This window comes from Syngnathus acus, chromosome 1 (assembly GCF_901709675.1).
Source record: "Syngnathus acus chromosome 1, fSynAcu1.2, whole genome shotgun sequence".
NCBI lineage: Eukaryota > Metazoa > Chordata > Actinopteri > Syngnathiformes > Syngnathidae > Syngnathus > Syngnathus acus.
Window position 1 is genome coordinate 3,541,682 of NC_051087.1, and position 24,374 is coordinate 3,566,055.

General features: G+C 43.2%; 1 protein-coding gene and 1 long non-coding RNA gene across 4 annotated transcripts; both read right to left on the reverse strand.

The window, feature by feature from the left end:
• Window positions 1–11,627: 11,627 nt before the first annotated feature.
• LOC119126251 (MICAL-like protein 2) lies at window positions 11,628–18,561 on the reverse strand. 3 transcript variants are annotated; one of them, XM_037257410.1, is made up of 17 exons: window positions 18,224–18,561; window positions 16,967–17,015; window positions 15,965–16,106; window positions 15,703–15,890; window positions 15,500–15,627; window positions 13,985–15,376; window positions 13,723–13,904; window positions 13,569–13,629; window positions 13,320–13,426; window positions 13,165–13,223; window positions 12,921–13,044; window positions 12,663–12,765; window positions 12,491–12,564; window positions 12,288–12,402; window positions 12,155–12,201; window positions 11,793–11,908; window positions 11,628–11,739 (listed from the first exon to the last, which is right to left on the reverse strand). In XM_037257410.1, the coding sequence occupies exons 1-16, from the start codon at window positions 18,364–18,366 to the stop codon at window positions 11,832–11,834; spliced, it is 2,991 nt and encodes a 996-aa protein (XP_037113305.1). In that variant the 5' UTR covers window positions 18,367–18,561; the 3' UTR covers window positions 11,628–11,739; window positions 11,793–11,831. The 3 variants fall into 3 exon arrangements, with proteins under 3 accessions (XP_037113305.1, XP_037113317.1, XP_037113296.1); XM_037257422.1 differs by having other exon boundaries at window positions 11,628–11,908; window positions 13,569–13,626; XM_037257401.1 differs by having other exon boundaries at window positions 11,628–11,908.
• On the reverse strand, window positions 17,659–17,975 carry LOC119126267. The gene is made up of 2 exons (XR_005098623.1): window positions 17,945–17,975; window positions 17,659–17,891 (listed from the first exon to the last, which is right to left on the reverse strand). It is a non-coding gene; the product is annotated as an uncharacterized LOC119126267 (long non-coding RNA).
• Window positions 18,562–24,374: the final 5,813 nt, after the last annotated feature.

The following is a 24,374-nucleotide window of genomic DNA, read 5'->3' on the forward strand; positions in this document are numbered from 1 at the left end:
ACTGGATTAAAGGCGGCGAGGGATCTTGCCGATTAAACAAACGACTCAGTGAGAAGTAACAGGAAGAGTTGCCGAATTATGCAGCCAATGGTTTCCAAGGTAACCCACACTTACTGCCCTCAACATGATTATTGCTCGTTTGGTGTGAAAAGATCCTCTTTGTTATTAGTGTACCCAGCGAGGATATAAAGGTGCCCTTTGCACTGCCTGACTTTTCTTTTTTTTTTCTTCAAGAAGGAAAAACATGAAAACCAGGCTGTAGACAAGAGCAGCTAATTAGAGAGAAAACAGTGTAAGTGGACATATGCGCGCCGAGAGACGCGTCGGCCAACACTCGACGGGACGGCGCCGTGGGGGTGCGGGCCGGCGGGCCGCTACGGACGCATGTTGTGGTTTGAACGCCGCACGCCGCTGGCACCGACGAGCCGGAGGCCCCGCGTGGAGCGGCGAGGAAGGGGAGGAGGCCGTCGGGCCCGCCGCAACCTGTCCTCTGCGTGGTGTTTGTGTAGTGAGCTGCTCTCGAGTGCTTTAATTGGATTACGCTTCATGAGGAAACAAGCTCATGAGAGCGGCAGCACAATAGAAAGCCAAAGAAGCCGGTTCGCCGGTTCGAGAGGGAAAAATTCCGTCTCGTTTAAACACATGCTATAGCAGAAATTAACAAACACAGATTTTTCACGCTACCAAAATCTGGGCTGGACGTACGCACGTTGCAATGCTTCAATGCGCTTATGTCACCTTGCACGTGCAAGCACCTTTTAAGCCAGCTACTAGCTACTAGCTAGCATTGAGTTTTGGCCAGCGACTGTTGTGGCTAAATGCTACAAAGTCGCTCCTCCGTCAATAATGATCACTTCCATGACTGCGAATGAGCGCAAATTACGAGTCTCGTTCTCATGAAGGCACGACAAGGAGTAATGCGGATAAATCGTGCTAATTGCTACAGTAATCTAAGATTCACGAAAGATCAGAATTAAGTGCTCGAGTAATCCAGTACACTGTTTTGATACAAATCTGTTTGGAACTGCCTTGAAGTGGAGCGTTTCCAACTTTGAACAGCATAATAGCAGGAAATTTAATTTCATGAATTAATTTAAAAGTGTCTAGAGACACATTGTACGGTTTATACCAAGAGAGCGTATGCTAACCATTGGTCTGGCGTGCGGGGTTACTAAAGCACAACATTACATATTTAGTTTGTACTAAATGTAAACCCTTAAATGGTTTCTTTCATGTTTGTAACGAATCTTCAATTGCCGCCTTTACAATGACGACAGGTTAAAATAATCAATCTACTGGGAGAAAGTGGAGAGCAAAGAAAATAAACAAACAGAGAATCTTTTGAAATGACACCTGTGAAAATATTAGAACATCCATCGTCGCTGACGACACAGATGCTCAAGCTATCTCCGTCTGTCGCTGCAGCGGAAGAGGAGCGGAGGATGAGGAGCGAGTTATAGAGGAGGATGAGGGGAGGTGAAGACCACAAAGTAAGACCTTCAATGGAAAAGGAGGCCAGAAAAATATCGCGCAGACTCCAATTGAACCGTCTACTTTTTAATAAGCTACTTTTGTTTTGCAAATATCCTCAGCTCTTCTGTTTGTGAATGTTTTTAGGTGTTGTGCTTTTGGGTTTGCGTCGGAAATGTTCTGCATTAATAAAGTCAAACGTCTTAAGGCACAACTGTTGCTGGAAAAATAAATGACAGCAGAGATGGGCAAAAAAAATGTGATGGAAAGAAATAGAGGAGAAGTAGAAAAGTGATTACAGGGTCAGTTCACTTTGGTCCATTAGCTGCGTTTTGGACAGAAAAAAAAAAAATCCATGGAGTAAAATGGGAGCCAAATCATTTCATCAGCTCCTCTGCCCTAATTGCAGCCATATGCAATTTTAAAGGCCTCTCTTCCTTTCTAATGGCTCCCTCGAGGAAGTCATGCTTAATTGCTGCAGCTGGCCACGAGACTTGTCTTTTTCGCTCATCCTTCGCTCCTCTTCTCCTTCTCCTCCTCCCCCCTATGGGACTCACTGCCCAATTGACAAGTTGACATGTGGAAAATACAAGAAACTCTACAAGCTCTTAGAAGGGGCGTGGCTCCAAAATTCAGGTCACTTAATTTGATCTGACTTTTACACCGCTGGCGGAATATTTGCTGTGATGATTATCAGCAAGTAACACAACTGCTAACAAAATACTTACTTGCTACTACCGTATTTTCCGCACTATAAGGCGCACCGGATTATAAGGCACACCTTCAATGAATGGCCCATTTTAAACTTTGTCGATATATAAGGTGCACTGGATTATAAGGCGCATAGAATAAATAACTCAACGATGCTCAGACGTTAATGCAATCACAATATAGTAACACTCGAAATAGTGAAAACAATAACAATATCAATAACTCAAGGTTGCTCAAACGTTAATATCTATAAGGCGCACCGGATTATAAGGCGCATTGTCGGCTTTTGAGAATATTGGAGGTTTTTAGGTGCACATTATAGTGCGGAAAATACGGTAGTAGCATTGATAAGTTTGGATCAAATAAACTCGTTAAAAATATTCGGCAACTACCATGCAGATACTTTTCCTAAAAACTTACACCTCTTATGTATTTACTAAGAACAAAAAGGAAGCAGGATGCATACGTGAACAAAAGTCACACATTACGAGTTGGCAAAAGGTGGACCTCCAAACAAGCAAGACACAAAAAAGGATGAAAAGCAGCACGGGAGGGACGGCACAGATGGACAGACGGCGAGCAGGAAGTGGAGAACTCAACCTGCCTCGGCTGTGAGGGGCACCTGCTTCGCGGCGGGACCTCCTCTCCCCGTCATGTCCTAATCAAATTTACTACTACCCCCCCTCCCCATTCCCCGACCACAAGAAGAATCCGAACAAGAGTCCCACTGAGTGTTACATTCAAATAATAGTCACCTCCAGCCACACTCACAGTATGGGACGTTCTCAAAGGTGTGCTAAATCTTCACACACACACAAAAATACACGCGCTTACTCACACATTAGTACACAAAAGAACCAAGTACCAAAAAAAAGCAACACACAGGCTTCCCTTTGTCATCATGTCAATAAAGCAATGTTTACCAAGTTTATATCGCTCCTTCAAAATTTTCATTGGATATGTCTCCATCCCGTCTGTAATTCATATTCCCTCTCACTCCTCCGACGGGCCTGTTAGAAGAGAGCGAGGGAGCGCGCAAGAGAGGTGTCACTTTCAGTGAAACAGCTTAATTCCGATGTCAATGAATTAATTAGATGTGTTAATGAGCTAGCGACAGCTCACCCAAATTAAATTAATACCGTAATGGCCTCAGACAGCGAGAATTAGCTTACCCATTTCAGTAAACGCTTTCTGGAGTGCGTCTGCACACACACACACACACACTCAAACAACAGCCAGCCCCGCAAGCAAATCAGCATCCAGATGTAATTAAGTGACTAATTAGAGAAGCCTTCAGTGTCTCGTCTCGCCCTCCCCTTCGCTGGGTCCATCCTATGAGCATCATGCGAGTTCATTTTCAAACTCATAATTGTGATAGTGATTTCCGAAAGTTCAACAGCTTGGAATTCCAACCTATTCTTTGTCCAAAGGTCCAACATGTTTAAGTATGACCAAGAACGTCACTAGAATTATGATCCCAACATTGTTTACGTTGTAATGTTGTGCTCAGTCGGCTTGTGAGAGAGAGAGTGCGAGAGAGCGTGGACTCTGCAGGGATGGAGCTGTTCACACAAACACCATCTGTTAACAACAGGCTCACCTGCTAGCAAACATTTAGCTCAGGATCCATCTCACCTGCTCTACATCTCTCTCTCACATATATACACACTCGCACGCACACCCACACAATTCGGCAATGTCAAAGCAGAGGATAAACTAATTTCCCACTTAGTCAACTTGACAATATCACCTGCTTTGTAACCTAGCAGATCTCCGGAGAATTCTTGCAATGTGTTTGCATGCCCTACCAAAAGAAAAACGACTTCAAAAACGTAGACATACAATAAAAACAGAACATTTGACACCTTGGAGAAACTTGAAAATTATCGAGTGGGAGAAACCTATGAGGGGAGGGAAGGAAGTGAGAAAAGAGGGAGATGGAGACTATTACCAAAGGTGTATGACTAAATTAACTTCTCATCAACACTAATTAGCCCCTTGTTCCTTTCTTCCCTCCAGGTAATACGATGAGCTGTGCACTTGTGTGTGTGTGTGTGTGTGTGTGTGTGTGTGTGTGTGTGTGTGTGTACGTGTGTGAGTGTGTGCAACAGTAAGCGCACGAGAGAGAGATTGTTTACCAATTTTCAGTGTACTTTATTTCCATTGCTGTATTTAACTAATAACCAATTTCATTAAGATTGCTTTTACTTTGAAATCGATGATCAACATTTTTGCCAGTTCTCTGAAATAATCCCAAATTATAGGCATGTTTTTATGCGATGCATCGATTAAACAACAAAATTACACTGAAATATTTTTATAAAATTATACATGACGAAAAAACATTATCAAACCAATAACAATTAGTTTTATAGTAAACATTTAAGGAATAAGTCATGCTAGCAACGTAGCAGCTGTAGCTAACATTGGCTTTTTCGCCCAAAGGTTGATGCTAGCACTGCTCTCTGCGACTATCAGAAATACGCACTTCCATAATCGTACGCCGTATGGAACAGTTGTTTGAGCATCAGCTTGTGTACCGTACCTCACTGTATATCAAAAAATATACAAAAATATCACCCCTCTCCTTAGAGAAAAGACTAGCACCCGCTACTAGCATACACACATTAGCTGTAAGAGCTGCATAAGAGCGGTGAGGTAAACAGTCAAAGACTCGTTGCTCTTTTTCCAAATGCCAAATGTGTAGCATAATCAGATTATTCAAAGAGATGCTAATTAGAACCGTCTTCCCTCCAAAAGATGCTCTTATGGAAATGACGAAACGAAAACTAGTCATGAAATGCCACAAAAGAAACGAGGCTCACTTTTGTTTGTTGTTCTGTGTTTTGTTTTCCTTATTCTTTTGTCTTCCGTTGGTGTTTGTACAAAGATGTAATTTAAGAGGTAACAACGGCTGTGGGTGAATAAACTGATATAATACATATTCATGCTTCTTGAGATCCAACAAAGGTAGCTTTGCGTACGTTTTATATCCTCTGTTCCCAATCCCTCTTGCAGTAGCCCACTCTTCCTTAATTATCCTCCTCTCCTTTAAATCTTTGTCCAACGCGGCACCTCCCAAACAAGGCGACGTTGTTTTCCGCTAATCCCGTCTTTTTTTTACCGCTTTCGACGCAAACTCCCGTTTACCTGAGGTAAGCGTACGCGAGCTGAAAATAAACGGGGGCTCTTAAAGCACAATGCCAGTGTCGACGTCACCTGGAACAATTGTAATTACAATAACATTGTCAGCTAATCCTTTAAATGGGAGCGAAGCGCTAAATCAGTTTGATGACGCTCCGCTTAGCTACGTTTCGCTGGTTGGAGCGGTAATCCTCGAAACCAAAACACTAATCTCTTCTCCGCGTCTCGCGTCCGAGCCGGGCGGACGGGAAGCACAAAGTTGCAGAAGAGATGCAAAGTTTCTGGGGCTTTTTTCTTTACAAGCGGCTCACGCAGAATTACATGCTAGCATCCGTGACCGTGTTTGTGCGTTCATGGTAAATCACGCTGCGTCTAGCTTGTGAAACATTCAAATCTTGTGTAGAACAAAAAGGATCGACAGAGGCCAGTTTGTCTTGAGACGATTGCGAGCTACGGTAACATTATGCACACTTTGAACATCACAACAGCAAGTGAGCGACTGAGAAGTGAATGCTAATAGTTAGCCAACATGCTAAAGAGCGTTTCAAAGCATGAGCTCATCTTAACGTTGACAAAACATGAACCTGCTATGACAATCTCTATAATGACGATAGATACATAAATTGATATCAGTACCGAGAATGTTAGCATTTGCTAACTTAGCTATAGCTTGAACAAGACAGCACATCACCTTTGTCAACTCAGTTTCAACCACCTTCATTTACCGGCTCTCTTTAAACTAACTTTCACCATCCACTGTTTACACATGATTTCGAAGTCAATTAGCTTCCCTAAAAAAAAATAATAATAAATACACTTCTGACAGGTAATAATACAAAATAATGAGTTAACCTCGTCTCCCGTTTCTTCCTAATTATTCAAAGTGAGCGCTCTGATTCGTCGGTTCTCTTCAATTAGCGTTGTGTTAATTAAAGAGCATCATCATTATCATCACGTTCTCGTCAGTAATTAAACGCCTGAGTGTGATTACTTAACACAGCAGGGCTCCTGATGATTCATTTGCCGTCTGGTCCTTTTTATGAGTGTATGTGCGTGTGTGTGTGTGTGTGTGTGTGTGTACATATAACATTTTGTGATGCTAGAGCAAAGGAACAGATTCTCCCAGTCACACTGCATATTAAACACTGCAATAAACGCTGCATATGCAAAGACGCATGAATGTGTGTGTGTGTGTGTGTGTGTGTGTGTGTGTGTGTGTGTGTGTGTGTGTGTGTGTGTGTGTGTGTGTGTGTGTGTGTGTGTGTGTGTGTGTCCGAGGAATGCGTGCATGTGTGTGTGTTGTTCAGTGGCTGATGAGGTGTCAGGAGGAAGTAAATTGCCTATCAAGAGAGCTCTGCCTATTATTATTTGTGTGCGTGTGTCAGAGGCCTTTGCGTGCTCGTCTGGCTAATTAGCAATCACAAGACTGCTTTAGTGCACACCAATGTGTGATGACCTGGGAAAACCACAACAAGAGCCGCTAACAACATGGAGGAGAACGACTATCCTGCGTTTACTCCTTGATGCGTTTGAATGAAAGAAGACTGAGGACGATGAGACAACGGGAGGGTGCAGCAAGGTGGAGACTATGGAGTATCATATTCGGTGCGGCGCGATTGAGTCGTGCAAAAAGTCAAACCGTCTGAGTGCAAGTTAAACATCTCTGTTGGATGCACGCTAATTGAATGCATGCACATATGTGGATATGTGTGCGTGGGTGTTGAGTTGAGAAAGTGCGCAAGACGTTTGTTAACCTACCGGCTTACGATGTATATTAAACCGGCAAACACACACGTACGTACGTACGTACGTACGTACACGCGCATGCACACACACACATGTACTCAGCAGGTGAGCATAGCTGAGTTGACACTTTGTCAGCACTGTGTAATTTGACATAATGAATGCAAGCATCGTTACTGCTGTTAATTGGCCATACTAATTATACTCGGAGGATGTCATTAGATGGAAACTGATGCCAACTGTGTGTGTGTTTTAGTGCAGTGTGGGGAAGTGCAGGTGTGTGTGTGTGTGTGTGTTTGTGTTAAAAGGTGTCTTAAAAGGGGCTGAGTGGTAGTCCAATTCACATTCTTGTCAAAAAAAAAAAATCTGCAAAGTCATCTCATCGATGATTCTAAATGACTTGATCAATTACATTCATCTCTGTGGAATTACAAAACCAATTCATTACAAAAAAAAAAAAAGATGGCCACACTACAATAAAGAATCACTAATAAACACCTTATGGGCGTTTCCGGGTACCGATAGTATTAGCTAACATACTAGCCTAAACAAGAGCTAGCGCGCACACTATTAGCGCCCGTAATCAAATTCTTGGCTATGGTCTTGCAAATCCACTCATGACAGCCCACTTATGTTGAACACGAGCAGAGCTGCAGCCTTTTAGTTTGGCCTCTCCGAAGAAGCGCGTAAAAGCTTCATCACGGGCCGCGCTGATGAAATTAGCGCCTATTAGCGCCCCCGAGCCCCATCCCCCGCCCAACCCTTCCTGCCCCTTTGCTCGGCCCACTCCCACTTCCTCGCCGCGCTCTCACTTGGAGTAGTGTGTAGATTTAATTTGCCGCCACGACTCAGGAGCCACTTAGCAATATCTCACTGTGTGCGCGAATTGATTGATTAGGCCTTATCTTGTTATCTGGCTCTGTGGTCGTTTGATAGGCCTGTTTGTTCTCTCACGCCTTTTCTCTGTATCTTTTTGCCTCATGTAATTTCACGCCCCCGTGTATGTGTGTCGGCCTCCAGCCTCTCGGTCTACTTTCTCCCTGTAAATGTGGGAATGGGACACTGATTAGGAGGGATAGCCTTGCAAGATCAGAATTAGGAAATTACACGGTTACGTCGTTGCGGACCGCCACCCCCACTTTATCCCCACGCATGCCTCTCCTGCCACAAAGACAATATTGTAACTGAGAATGTGCTTGAATTGCTTTGTTCCTGAAGGCTGACTCAGTCTGTCTCCAGAGCTGATGTTGTTTCTGCTCAAGGGAGTTGGTACTTCGACAATAAGAGCCAATTTATTACTAAATATGGTGGATGGTTACTTTCTAAACATTTGCATTAGCAGAGCAGACATGAACGGCCGTCAGAGAGCCCAGAGGCTTAAACTACTGTTGTTCCTCATCAGCATTCGCAGCAGAGTCAAATTCGGACTTCAAACCACAAGAAATAATAAAATCCAAAATTCGCCAGCACCAAATGCATGCTTAAATAGATGGGCGTGACTTTTAGGTGAAATGTATTTTAATATGCAGAAGGTGGAAAAGGGCACACAGAGGTGAAGACTAAAGATGTTTTCTTCAACGTGCGCCAACACATGACTCCCAGCAGAGACCAGCGAGCCCCCCACATCATTAACACCTCCCGCCGTGCTCCGCCGGGCCTCAACCGACCGGGGACCGCCGAGGCAAAGACGAAGGAAAATGCTAGAAATGCATGCTAGGTGCTGTATGTGCTATTTCCCCGACTGATCCTCACTTATTTGCAAATGAGTCAAGAGCAATTAAGTGTGCCTGACGGTAAACAAACAATACAGCTTAAACATGGTGGACATTCAGCAGAAGAACGTCAAGACAAGAAGGGCGACACAAAGCCAGGAAAGAGAGATGAGGAGGAGCAAGAAGAGGTAATCATCAAGTCCCAGCAGACAGATCGAAGCTGAGTGGATTCTATCGTACAGCATCTCTCATTTGTATGCTAATTTACGCTATTAACACACACACACGCACACACAGGGCAGGAGCTCAGGGCGTGGCTTAATAAATACTCTCTGATTGCTGTTTGTTCTTGAGATGATGCTTTGTATTGTGGTCTGTGCGTATGAAATCCTACGAAAGAATTTTATTTGGTGTGAAATCCAATAAAATTTGCATCAGGTCGGATCAAATTCTGCACACGCTACATTTCGTATGAAATTTGACTGAACTGGTTCATAAATGAAACCTTCTGAAGCCGTTGTATTTCTTTTTAAATGTAATACTAAACACGCTTTCTTGTATGAAACATTATATTTTTTGTATCAAATCCTTCATTTTATTTTGAAAAGCAACCCAAAGTCAGAGTGACTTTCTGAAAATTACATTTTGGCATAATCTGAAAGAATACTCGACTCCTCAGTACGGCAGTAATATTAGTCGCTCTCTGCAGAGGATAAAGATGATATGCCTGTGATGAAGTGAAGAATAATTTAAAAAAAAAACAGATTAAGGTTTTGTTTACTGACATATAAAGACAAAACATACTGTTTAGTGATGTGCATTCACGCTTTGATTTGTGTCTAAAATTAAATGTTTACTGAAGCATTTTGGTAAGTTTGAAATTATTGTGATTAAGTTTGAGGCCTGAGAAATGTTGCCGATTCACGTCACTCGCATAGCTACAAAAGAAAAATAGCAATTCTTTAAGAAGCTTAAAATGTGTGTACACGCCATGCTCCCATTTTGACACACACTAATCATCACTTGACTGCCTCGTGTCACACACACTTAGAGAAACACAAAGACTAAGATGTCAAGCGAAATTCTCAAAGGATTGTCTCGCTGTCGATGTGTGTGTATGTACAGACCTCATGCGAAGGGTTGCCACGGGCGACATCCACAGGTCCATGTGGACTTTCTTCGGCCGTAATGGTTTTTCCAGGGCTGGCGTGTTAAGACACAAACTGGGGGGGGGCTAATGATAAAAATTGTTAACTTTTTAAACCACAATCTTCTCCCCCCCCCCCCCCCCACAAAAAGTGATTTACTAACCAGTGTGCCGTGGCAAATTAGCTTCCTCCAATTTCTCTGGTCGAAAAAGTCTTTCCAGTGGTCCCTTTACAACAAACAGTTTGGTTAGGGAACATATCTCAAAGTAAATTACTCAACACAAAACAGAGATTACACTTTATATTTAAAAACAAACAAACAACAAAAGATTGCTTAATCTAAAATTCCATAATACAGTCTACCAAAGTTGCATCTAACTGTGGCAGTTACAACACTTTTAACAAATGTACAGACAATACTCAGGCATATATTTTTTGGGACAAACGACAACTATATTGCAGATTACAGTCACTAACAGCTCACACCATAAGAAGCCACAATTAATCACGATTGGCTGTTTAATTCCTTGGATCAGGTGACACTGACGTCTTAAAAAACACTTATGTGAAAATGAAGGTTTTACAGATTTGTGATTCAAACCCCTGAAAAAAAAAAAGGGTAAAAATTATGTCTCAGTTGGAATTGATTTGATTTTCTTACCTTAATGCCTCGAAAATATTGAGAGGGCCCAGTGGACAGCTCCATGACACTAGTCCAAAAAACAACCAAAACAATCGGGTGCCGTTGCACGCAAAATGACACCACTTTTTTTGTATTAATTAAAATTGACTGAGAATTCTATTAATTGACATAGAAGGTCATAAACTTCTTCTTGGTGCAACCAAAACACTCTTGTTGCTAGGCTAACGGTGACACCGTAAATATGTTGTGTTTAATCATTCAAATCACCTGTGTATTTTTTTTTTTCAGGTATTAAAACAATGCCGCATCACGTGGTGCGGTACGGTTTTAATGTAAAATCCATTCCTTGGCTCAAAAGGTTGGAAAATACTTCTCTAAAATGAATGTATGAAAAAAACAATTGTTTTACAAAACGCGATGCAGTCGGCTAATGACTCATTGTTGATTCTTTAAGCGCTAACCGGCATGGATGAAAAGGCACATGCTGTCCTCTAGTGGCAGAAAACGTCATTGCAACATGTTCACTTAGCGATAAAATTATAATTGGATTGTGTGGAAATATTTAATGTTAATTATTGAGGTCGTAATTTATAGAGGTACAGAATCAACTACAACTAAGATATGTTTTCCTCTCATAATTTTTATTTTACCAATACCCGATCCAAGCACCAGCCAGGACAGAAACATAACTATTACTTCAATATAAATCATAGCACATTACAAACACAGGTCAGTTTAACCATATTAGGATAAAAATCTATTCAAGTTACATCTTAATATTAGCGTCCCCAATCCTATTAAAAAGGTAAATATACAATAAATACCATGTTTAACTACATCTTAGCAGGCGGTAAACATGGAAAATGTTGCATCAGAGCCTACGCACATTTTAAATCATTTCAGATCCAATATGGATCACATTAGCCAGCCCATATCTGATTTGACAAAGCAGAATTTTTTTTGTCAAGTTAAAAATAAAAAAAATAAGTCGGTAAAAAGATGTGCAAAGATCTATCTATCTATCTATCTATCTATCTATCTATCTATCTATCTATCTATCTGTGTGTGTGTTAAGTAGATTAAGAGTGTAAGCGGATTAAAATGAACTGAAGCCATCAACACGAGTATGTCATTAACTTCTCATGCTGAGAAAGCCCCCCCCCCCCCACACACACACACACACACACAACAAGTTGTCCATTGAGTCAGTGGTAGGGAGGAGTACCACAAGAGGGCAGCAAAGGAGTTTACTGCCAGGCGTCAGGCCTCCTTCTTGCTCCCCCAGGTGAACAGTTTGGATATGGAAGACTTTTTCTTTGGTTTGTCTTTTTTTACACCTGGGAGAGGACATTTGGACACATTTAACAACACACTGAAAAGCAACATAGTCCCGCATTTAGCGCAACCATTTGTCAACACTGTTCATCTGCAATACAGAGAAACCATATTCACACAAAAAAAAAGAAGCAAGGTACTATTTGGACTGGTCACTATCGTCAGCCAATCCCCAAAAAACGGAAAAAAAAAACTTTGAGCCACACTACTTGTGAATCTGAAGTTCTAAAATCTGGTGAAATACTTACTAAAATTCTCCATCAATTTGTTCAGCTCCTGGTCCTCCTCTTCCTCTCTGATAGAACACAACAGAGAAAAACAAAGTTGTGATTTAAGCTCTGTCAACAACATTGTGTCAGTGGTGTTTGTTTGCAAGCTTACCTAAGCCTGTCTTCGTCCAGACCTTCTACAATGGCATTGCGGCCGTTGACGATATCCACCAACTTGCTCATTAGCTCTTCTTCTCGCTTGCGTTCAAACGCCGTTTTCAGATGCTCTGTGAACCAAACGACACATTTTTCAGTCTTGAGTCACAGCTGGAGTAAAAAAAAAAAAAAAAAAGTGAAAGGTGTTTGGTTCCTCACCTGGTTTTTCGATAAGCTTTCGGAGCTCCTGCTCAACACTTGGCTGCTGTTCCTCCAGGTCCTGGGTTTTACCGCTATACAAATACACATAATAGTCAAGCAGGAACTGATGTACGGAGAACTTCTGGCCAAAAATCTGTCGGACTAATCATTCGACTCGCCGGCGTCTCACATGTAGACGAGCTCAGACTCCCGCCGCATGGCCACCTGCTTGTTCCTGATCAACGTGAACCATTCCACCATCAGCTCGTCCATGAGGGAGTCATCCTCGCCTTCTGAAACGCAAACGGCGAGTCAGTCGTACATATATAGGGAGTATAAAAAGTTCGCACACCCCTACGCAACTGCCAGGTTTTTGTGATATAAAATACATAAATAGACCAAGGGCAAGGATTTGACTGAAATTCGACACTTGATTGTGGCAACAAACCGTCTTCGCTGTGCCGGAGTTTGGCCTCCAGCTCCACCCCTCTCTTCTCCAACTGGTTGAGATTATCTTCGATCTCCATCAGCTCCTTCATGATGGCCTCTTTGGGAATGAAGTCGGGCTTCATCTGCACATGAGGGCAGTCAGTGGTAAAGAAACACAAAGTGACACGTGGCTACTGGTGATTACGGTAACCCCATCATTAACTCAGAAGCATCCAATCGCAACAATTTTCCCTTTAAGATACCTTCAAGACGTTTGATCCCGACGATGTTGTCGTGTTTATGGGGTCACCATTACGGATGCCTGAGAAAGCAAAAAAAGAGAAAAAACAATGCAGGGACTTAATTACACAGTAACAGGAGGACCCCGAGCTGCAATATAGCATCTGCTGATTTGGACCTTGGGATGAAGGAGGGTTCACGGGTCTTAGAGACACCTCGGACAACTGTGAGACTCCGGCGTTCTTAGACGGTACTTCAGTGGAGGACTGAGCTGTGTCATCTGATCTGTAGCAAAAAAAAGGGGCCAACATTATCTATCAATTTAATGACAGAAAGGAATATGTAAAAAATGTAAAAAAAAATGTAAAAAATAAAAACATTTATTAAAAAAAAACATCAAGAGTCACGAATAAACAAAAAGGCTTACTTTGTCTCTTTAGGGACAGGTTTGAGCATGGACCTCCAGTCGGTGGGCATCTCTGTCTCTGTTGACCAAGAACATATTTGTGTCAAATGATATGAAAGTAATCATCAATAAATATTTTAAAGCCATGCTAATGTCAGTACGGTCAAGTTGAGACCTGAAGTGTTGGGTGGTGCTGGTTTCGAGCCCCCGAGGCTTCTTTCTGGAGTTCTGCTTCTGAGTGGGCTCGTGTCGGAACCCTGCGGCTGGATGTCGGAGAGGATGGACGGGTTGACTTTGAGCTTCACCCTCCCCCTCCTCGTCTCCGTCTCCTTGGTTCCAGTCTGGACCCGAGTTGTGCTTAAGAAAGGGGTTGAAAGGAGTGTTAAGATCTTCTCCACTGGAAATCAACAGCATCAAGTATCAGTTGGGGTCCTTACGCTGAATCACTTTTCTTGGCCGGGTCTGCCTTTGGTATTTGCTTACTATTGTTGTTTTCTTCTTTTGAGAGTTTCTTAGCGGTGTCCGCCGCTTTTGCTTTACCATCCTCAGGTTTCTTATTACCTCCTTTGCCGTCACCAAAATGCTCCTGTAATCGACTTTTGCCCGTATTGGCAATATTTACAATTGCGACATTACTACCCTGATTTTCATCATGTTTCTTTACACCCGCTTTGTCGTTGTTAACGTCCACCTTAGTCTGAATTATAACCACCTTGGCGACATTTCTCGGTACAGATTGATCTCCTTGGGCTTTCTTAACGGGATCATCAGACTTGAACTCTTTCGGGGCGATATCTGCAGTCTTGGTTGCAGGCTTCTTGTCGTCACGCTCTGCCTCAAAGAACCTCATTTTGGACTGGATGGTCTTGGCCGCGGTGGCAGATGTCCGAGGCGCTGCAACGGGCTTGGTGGTGATGGCAGCGGGTGTCGTCAGAGTTGTGTCGGGAATACTGGGTCGGTTAGTGACTGGAGAAGTCTGACTCTGCGTAGCAGCCATGATGAGGTTCAAAGCAGCTCTATGTGGAGATAAAGTTCTGCCAGAGATACTGGAAGGGGGGCTTGGTTTGTGGGGGTTTGAAGCAGGCCTATTAGGAGATGAAGTTCTGCCGGAGATGCTGGAAGGGGGGCTTGGTTTGTGGGGCTTTGAAGCAGGCCTGTTAGGAGATGAAGTTCTGCCGGAGATGCTGGAAGGGGGGCTTGGTTTGTGGGGCTTTGAAGCAGCTCTATGCGGAGAGGAAGTTCTGCCGGAGATGCTGGAAGGGGGGCTTGGTTTGTGGGGCTTTGAAGCAGGCCTATTAGGAGATGAAGTTCTGCCAAAGATGCTGGAAAGAGGGCTGGATTTATGTGGGTTTGGAGCAGGCCTATTAGGAGATGAAGTTCTGCCGGAGATGCTGGAAGGGGGGCTTGGTTTCTGGGGGTTTGAAGCCGGCCTATTAGGAGATGAAGTTCTGCCGAAGATGCTGGAGAGAGGGCTGGGTTTCTGGGGGGTTGAAGCAGGCCTATTAGGAGATGAAGTTCTGCCGGAGATGCTGGAAGGGGGGCTTGGTTTCTGGGAGTTTGAAGCCGGCCTATTAGGAGAGGAAGTTCTGCCGGAAATGCTGGATGGGGGGCTTGGTTTCTGGGGGTTTGAAGCAGGCCTATTAGGAGATGTAGTTTTGCCAGAGATGCTGGATAGTGGGCTGGGTTTCTGGACTAGCGATGAGGGGCCCAGTCTGGGTGGCGCCGTAGGCGTCACCGTCACAGTGTTGCTTTTGGTGAGGCCTGTCGAAGGAGGAACACTCGAAGGAGCATCCCTTAGGTGTGAACTTATGATTGGAGGGGCCAGTAACCTAGGAGATGAGGGGTTTAGAAGACAGAAACAGGAAGCAATATCAGGAACACCTGCACAGGCGAATGTGCGACAACAACAAAAATACCATCCTATCGGGTCAGATATGATAAATAAGTCTTACTTTGCGCAGTTCCTGTGGTAGAGCTTCCCGTCAATTAGGTGTCGTTGCACCAGATGAACGTGTTTGTTGCAGGACACACACTTGTTACTCAGAGTTCCTATTTCGTTGGATTTCTCAGCAGACACGTCCTGAGAAAGGTGAGGAGGGCTTGTATACATTTGTGTGACATTTTCAATAGCCGCACTTTTTGGTATCGGTTGTACCTGTCGAACGGTTCTGGGTTGTCTCGGGCGGGGGAGAGGTGCTGTGATGTTCGCTAAAGAAGGTGGGTTGTTCTCCTTGGCAGGCTTGGATGAAGGGAACACCTTCGCCATCACCGGCGCGTTCTTTTTCCCGGACGGCCCATCGGCGAGTGGCTCGGCGGGACGCTTTACCGCCGCCACGCCACCAACTGGGAAAAACACAGATGTGTGAGACGTGATGAAGATGATGGGAAGAGAACTAGAGATAGGCGGTGATACTCACTTGGGGAGCGTCCGTGGAAGTAGTTGTAGTACTGCGAGACGTATGTGAGGATACTGAGGCGGTCCGGAACTTTGAGCGCCACCATGTCTTCCGCATCCAAGAGCGCAGGAATTCCGAGCTGCTCCTCGGCGACCCGAAAAGCCTGCAAAGATCAGCAGCAGATTGTTCAGAGGAAAGTCGACTTAAAAATGACTGCTATTTTAATTTCCAGTCAGTTTCTAATTTACAGGCAAGAATGTGATCTCCATTATATGATTTTGTGACATCTATTGATTATGTTTTTACGATCAAACCATTTTTTTATGAACGTCTGCATGGGGCTGCCAGATGTTGTAGGGTGGTGCATGGGTTTGGAAAAGCTGTTCGACAACTTCAAATGTTACAAATGAAGAAAGTCAAGCGCCAGCAACGGTCATAAATCATTAACCAAGAACATTAAGAACACGTTGTAAAAACTGATTAAGTTTGCTTTGACAGATGGAACACTGTCCACACTTACGCAATGAACACAAGAGAAATTTTACTATCCCACAGTCCTGACAGATCCGAAGCGAAATAGCAGGAATGCACCTGTGCGGCCAAAGCGTTTACACTTTTTTTTTTGTTCTCAAAACATCTTTAAACACTTGAAATCTCTTGAAGCGCTCCCGACCTTTGACATTCCTCCGGAAAATAAATGAAAGCACCCCTACTAAGTAATGTCATTTGAAAATGACAGAATGACTGGTTGGAGTTCCTCAAGGTTCCGCGCTTGAACCAATGTCATTTTAAAAGTAATTCATTTTAAAAGCCAAAAGATGGGATGCGTGTCGAGTTTTACTGATGACGTGAGCTTTCTAGTGATTCCGCTCATTGTTACTCTAATTGTAAATTAACTTTACTTAGGAAGTGCAACGAGTTCTTGTGAAGTCTTACCAAGCTGTTCTGGAAATTGTGATATTTTAGATTCGAGATGATAGTGTGGGGAGGGGCGACTCATGCGAGATGTTGGTATAGTCTTACCAGGTTGTTGTTCTCGTAGACATTTTCTTTCTTTAATGAGTCGTAATCGCTGCAAGAGGGGGAAAGATAATTAGTAGGTAACAACTGCCAACTTCCTCATCTGTTCATTCTAAAAGATGAATCTGCCTTCTTGAGTCATGCTCAAGCACCTCATGACAATGACTGACTTTAAACACAGTTAAATCCTTAGTCTTGGATTATCGTAACATTTTGCGTGAGATCACTGAAGCAAGGCAATATTTTGTAGTCTGCGACACAAACAGGTTTGAGGGAGATGTTGGGACAAGCCCTTGATATCTGGAAAAAAAAATGTATAAAATGAAACAAGGAGCACATCTTACTGTTTTCTACAAACACAAACAAAAGCACAATTCATTAAAAGTGAAACGCCTTGATGCTGATATTATAAAGCGATCGAAATCAAGACTTGTTTGGAAAAATAAAAATGCCTTTACAGAGAAAACTAGAATGCCATAAATCAACATAAAACAAGGACCTCTGCCAAGGCTAAACAATGTGACTCATCATCACCAGGTTGATACTCCTCCATTCCAGACCAATAGGTATCGGTATTGTGTACAAGTGGGTGTGAACTTTAATGTTTTTTTTCCCTTTACATTTTCTCACTCCATTTGAAATAGATATATTCACTTTCTACTCATTACTTCACCAAAATGAGGTTGTTACGGCGATAAAAGAAAAAAACAATAGCAGGAAGGGAAAGTCTATCACATAAGATTTGGAATTATTGACTGATAAGGAAGTTAAACTAGGATGTGACCAGTAAGCATTAACACTGATAATACAACCGACTTGAAATACAGTATTTAAGCTATTTATATATATTTTCCGTGTTATCATTAGGTAGTTTGGCTTTTTTTTTTTTTTTTTTTTTTAAATCACATCACTATGCTAGCAAAGCTATCTTTTGATGGCATGAAAGCCAATCGTCCCGATTTACAAAAACTGTGGAACTACTTTGTATGCAAGTGTTGTTTATTGTGTCGTTACCAAAACAAGGACTGCATATAATTGCATTTTTACCTTATCCCAAATGACGTTGCAGAGTCCGTTTTTGTTCCTAATATATCCACTTCTACATTTACCAAACAAAGTCATTCTACTTAATGACACAAAGCTAATACTCTTCAAAACTTTAGAAGTAGCTCAGCCAGTTGAGCTTCTTCCTCATTTTTAAGTAGCAACGATCCCAAAGTTAGTCGACTTAACTGGTCTCATGTTTTATGTCGTACTCACATGAGCTCCGGTCTGTGTTTGTGAATGATGGCACAGAAAGCCAGGCCGTCGCGGAACGACGTGGTCATGTTAGTGACCGTCACATCCCGGTAGCCATCACACTGGACCCGGCACCACTGCTGGAGAGCCTTTACCGCCGACATCCCGCAGGGCTCGGTGGCAGCTCCGCCGCGGACTCCCTATCCGCGGTGGTGGCTCCCCTCCCCCGACTTCCCCTGCTAAAACCGCGGGGCTTGCCTACGTCCACAGTGGAATACACTCGTGAAACTTTTTTTCCTCCACGGCCACGCTGGAGCATGAGGGTTCCTGAGTATGGACGATGCTGCGCCCTCGAGAGTTAACACCGATATCGACCAGACAGCGGACACCTGTGGAAGGTTGGTCGTGACGTCCATGTGGGCGTGGCTTAACATGCGCATGCGCATACGAATTTACTGTCAAATGTTTTTTTCCACTAAATAATAAACACAAGTGGTTAAAAACACATGTAGTTATCTTTGTATTAAGTTTAATTTGACTGTAAATTTAAACAAGGACTAACAATAAACAAGTTTTATGAGGACTTATGTGCCAAACTGCTGGCTGTTGTTAAATTCTCTGCTCATAACCAACATTTGTGCTTGCAATTTCTATGTTAGTAAACAAGGCACAATCAGCCTGTCCTGTCTTGTCTGCTGGGTGTGTCAGTTTCACACTCATGCAGCATCATTTTTTGGCCCGTGATAAAGCAGGGAGGTGCAAGATAGCTAATAGTCATCTTAATGCCTACATATATACTGTAGAGCTTTTTCAGCTCGCGAGCTACTTTTGAAATGACCAAGTCACAAAGATCTACCCTCGTGAAAAGCTCTAGCATGTTTTATTTTTAATTCTATATTGGTTGCAGTTTCATGATCTTTTTTGTCTTTCGTTTGGTATTGTATAATGGTTACTGTTTGTATTTCATTACGGTCGAAGCCATTCTTGTCACGTACTGTATTTTTGAATGCACGTTTAATGGAAAAAAAAAAAAACAGACAAACATTCATTGATATAATTACTTGAAAGTCAACAAAGCATGCAAGGAAAACCTCTTGCCTTGTGACGATGGACAAGGGAGCGTCATTCCGCACCAAAAGTGGCGCAAATAAAGGAGTGCCTTGAACGCCTCTTCATTTGCAGTGATGACCTCACCAAGCATCCCGTTCTCAGCCCCCCATCAACTCCACATTTTAGTTAGCCTGCTCTTAGTCAACAACAATCATGCTTGAAAATCAGTGGGAAGAACAAAATCGTATTGAATCCCCACTCCAATATTGTTACAATAAAATCTTTTTTTTTTTCTGCAGGATTTGTTTCCGAATGATGGCCTGTGCATTGCTGACACGATCGCAATGATTTCGGGCTGAAGATGTCCACATCTCACGAAATAAAAACAAGCCATGCCACCAATGGTACGCAAGTGAAACCACAGAGGCTATTTCAGTGACGTTCCATTCCTTTATGGTCTTTGTGTGTCCACAATCGTCGTCATTGTGATTTTTTTTTTTTTTTTTTTTAGTTATTTCTTAATTCGGTTGGATGTCTTTTTGGTCGCGACGATTTCTACTACTGCCACTAAAGGCACCACCGGGATAAGGGGCACTCGAATGTCGAGGAGACGGCTGTGTATCTGTTCAGCGGAGTTGGAAAATAATCGAAAAGACTTCTGAAAGGACAAAACGTGCCGCTCGCCGTGACTCGGAACCGCAACAGTTATGACATTGTGTAAAGACTTAAAGGAGACTAGCAGGCAGCTGTATGGCGTAAGACAAAGGGGGTTATGTAAGGTTACGCGGCCGCTTTTGCGTCCGTGTATCACGCACGCACGCACTCGTCATAAAGTTCCCAAATGCAGCCAATGAACGAGCAACAAATGTGCAAACTTTCGAAGCGCCATTGAAGATGACGGCGATTGAGAGCTTTATAGGAAGCTCGCTCGCTCGCTGCGTTCTTTCGGCTCGTTTAGTTCAGTGGATTCGCCTACTCGCATCTCTCCACGCGACTCCAGCACCAGCAGGTCCGACAGCACCAGCAGGTCCGAACGCTTCCTCCCTTCCTAGTCATCCCCGAAAGAAGATGAACTTCTCCAAGCTGCTGTGCTTGGTGCTCGTGTGCAGCGAGCCATTTGGGCAAGGTAAGGCCGTTGAATTCAATGACTATGTTGCTAACCATTTTGCGCAAGCTTTTAGGCGCATGAATAAAACTGGACTTAGGAGACGACGCTTTTGTTGTGTGCGCGCGCGCGCGCCTTGCTTTTTCTCTGCCACATCACTTTACTTATACACTATAAAGAATAAATTCGGATTTTTGTAAACAAATTGAAATACATTTTTCATTTTCAAACAGAATATGGCGTTTTTGAATCTAGATAACATGTTCCCTTGATTTCAAAGAAAGCCTATATTTAAAAAAAAAAAATTCAAAACCACCCATGGAAACTTTCATTGCAAACCATTAAGAAAGAATTCCGATTTTTGTTTTAAACAGTTAAAGGGATTCACATTATAAATTTTCCAACCAAACATGGCGTTATAGGTCATTATAATGTGTTATCTTGATTTCAAAGAAAGCCTATTTTAAAAAAACAAAAACATTTCAAACCACTCCTGGAAACTATCATTGCAAACGATATACACTGTTAGGAATAAATTCGGACCTTTTTTCAAACAATTAAAAGACATGGTTTTAAAGAAAGCCTTTTTTAAAAAACGTGGAAACTTTCTCATTGCAAATGCTATCATCTTTAAAGAATAAATTCAGATTTTTTTTAACAAATAAAGGGAATCACATTTTGCATGTTCAAACTGAACATTGCGTTTTAAATATAGATAATCAAAATGTTACCTTGGTTTCAAAGAACCCCTATTTAAAAGAATACATTTAAAACCACTCATTGCAAACGGTCTACACTATAGAGAATAAATTCAGATTTTTTTTTAACAAAAAAAGGAATCAGTTTGCGTTCAAACAGCACACGTTTTTTTTTTCTCCCTTTAATCCAAAAGTTAATTTGGTTTCAAAGACAACCTATTCAAAACAAAACATTTCTAACCACAAAACCACTAACCACTCTAGCCACAAAAAGGCTAATAATCACATTTTGCATTTTCACACAGAACATGACGTTTTTCGTTAAAAACAAACATTGACAACCACTCATGGTATAGAGTAAAAAATAATTCATTCAGAAAGCAAGGGAATCACATTTTGCTTTTACAAACAGAACTCGGTGGGGAGGAGTAGAGATCATCGAAATATGTTCCCTTTGTTTTTGTTTGAAAGAACATTTCAAACCACTCATAGAAAAGAAGACAAGACAGACACATTCAATTTGGTCTTACGCATGGCGGATTACAATTTGGATCCAGTGGTGTAACGTAAATAACAAAGACAACAATTGACAATGGCAAAATGAATATTCAGAAATGAACATGGCAAATAGCGTCTAACATGCTTTCCTCAAATGTGTACTTTGCACACAGACCAGACCAGAGTGGGTGATACTTTGCCCTCTTCTGCTTTTCTAGTGCTGGCGGACACGACACCAGTATGCAACGGCAACGTTGATGGCACCACAATTGTGCAGTGCAGGGGCAAGAAGGGCGGAGCGGTCAAATTGAAAGTCACAGCCACAGTTACTGCCAATGATCCGGATGTCGAGTGGCATAAGGATGATGGAGCTTCCAAACTTACTAGTGACAACACTGAGTACACGATTAGTGGTACCAACAGCATCGAACTGGAGATCCTGAATCTGGCAGACAGCGACGAGGGAGAGTACGAAGCCAAACAAATCGTACCAGTCGAAAAGTTCAATGTCCAAGGTTAGATGTTGCCGGACAGCCGCTGGCCGCACGAAAGCTTCTTGTGCACCGTTTCCTTCGCATGTTTTAGGAATGTGGGGGGGAAAGGCACGCCCACAGGGACAACACGCACACACTCCACACAGGGAAACTCTCTTATGCTCAGGAGAAAAGTTGGAGAAAAATGTCCAAAATTTGACCAAAATAGCAAAACATCTCGGCGTCCTTTTCAAAGGGTCCACTTAGCGCCACAGTCTTTGCTCCAATGTACTTTGCGCACAGACCAGAGTGAGTGATTCTGCTTTTCTTGTGCTGGCAGTGGCGGACTGCTACGGTAGCAAAAGCTCCATACCCGGGCTGTGCCAGGGCAAGTCGGATGGCAGCATCAAATTGGCGCTCTCAGACGACGGAGGTGGCAGCACATTCTCCTGGAAGAAGGGCACGACGCCCATTGCGACCGGTCCCAAGTACGACGGTCCAGTCAACGCGGCTACCCTGACGATCAAGGACCTGGACGACAACGACAACGATGCAGTGTTCACGGGCGGCCCTACCGGCTCAGAAGCAGAAAAGTTTTCCGTCCGAGGTTTGATGTTGCAGGAAAGCCGCTCGCCACGCGAAAGCTTCTTGTGCACCATTTCTTTCCCATTTGATCACTTGTGCTTTTCTTGTGCTGGCAGTGGCGCCAGTCTGCCTGGCCAGCAGTACGCCTTGCGTGGGCAAGCTGAGCAGAGACCTCATATTGAAAGTCGGAGGCACAGCTACCCAAAAGGTCACCTGGAAGAAGGACGGCAATCCTGTTACCGAGAGATACGTCAAAAGCGGAGCAAATGAGATTGAGCTGAGGATCCCGAGCCTGGTAGCAAACGACGCGGGAACCTACACGGCCGAATACACTTCCACAGATGTAGAGTCCTTTACTGTCAGCATTCAGAGTGAGTTTGATGTTGCAGGACAATCCACTCACTGGCCGAAAAGCTTTGATTGAGCCGGAAACATTTTGCATTTCATTGGCAGTGGAAACCAACCAATAAGCTAGCCCATTCAGCAGCACTTTTTGTTTTACAAACCGCACTCGCAGTACTGCGCGCAAAAGTGTGCGGCAAGTTCAAACGTTGCCAGCTGACCTTTTCCAATTGCCATTCTCCCATTCAGATACGAAAGGAACCAGTGAGAGCGACACCAAAAAGAAGGAGTCAACTGAGAACGGCAAGGACAACAGCGGCGGCGGCGGCAGCAGTAACAGTGGCACTGACCAAGTCAATTTGGACAAGGGCAACGGCGGCGGCCTGTCCTACTCACCTGCTCTGCTGGTGACGGTCACCCTGGTGCATCTGCTGCTTCAGCTGGCCGACTAGAAGACAGCAGCAAGCTGAAGGTGGAGGCAGAAAAAGCCAGCGCCGGCCGGCCGGCTAGCCAGCCCACCAGCCATTGATTGGTCTCTGCATGCGTTCTACTACCATTGATTTGCCACTGTACATTTTGCCATTGAATTGCCACCATAGGCGCATTTAGTCGTTGATTAAGCTTACATTTGCCACTGTAGGCGCATTTAGTTGGTAAGTTTTGGCGCATTTAGTCATTGATTAAGCTCATGGAGTTAGATTTGCTTTTCCTTGGATTGCTTGAACTCAATGCTGCTCGATTGTTCTCTTTTCCCTATATTCAATAAAGTCATCAATCTTTGTTTTGAATGAGCTCATTCACAAACGGCGGCTACATTTAGGGCTTTAATGACACACAATTTGATCATTGCGTAGTTGAACAAACTTGCTGCATCCACCAAAAAGTCCATCAACGAATGGAGCATCACTGAAATACCTCTGAGCCTCTATTGAGCCTCAGTTGTGTACCATTGGCGGCATGGCTTGTTTTTCTTTCGTGAGATGTGGACATCTTGAGCCCAAAATCATTTGGACACAATTGTGTAAGCAATGTCCAGGCCATCATTCGGAAGCAAATCCTGAAAAAAGAAAAAACAGAATTGTTCCAAAAAATTTATTGGAACAATATTGGAGTGGAGATTCAATACTATTTTGTTCTTCCCTCTGATTTTCAAGCCTGATTGTTTTTTATTGTTTGTGTGGGGAAGAAAATGTGTCCTTTTTGTGCTGCTACAAAATGCCATTGCCGGTTACCTAAAACAAAATGGCTGACTTATTTAACTGTAAGTCTTTGAAGCACCTGCGCAAGCTTGGCTTTTCCCGCCCCACGCAAGTGTGTGTACTTAGTGTACGTACTTGCACCGTTTGGCAGGACAAAGTGACAAAGCGCAGGCTAACTGAAACGTGGAGTCGATGCCTAAGTGTGTGTGTGTGTCTTTGTTC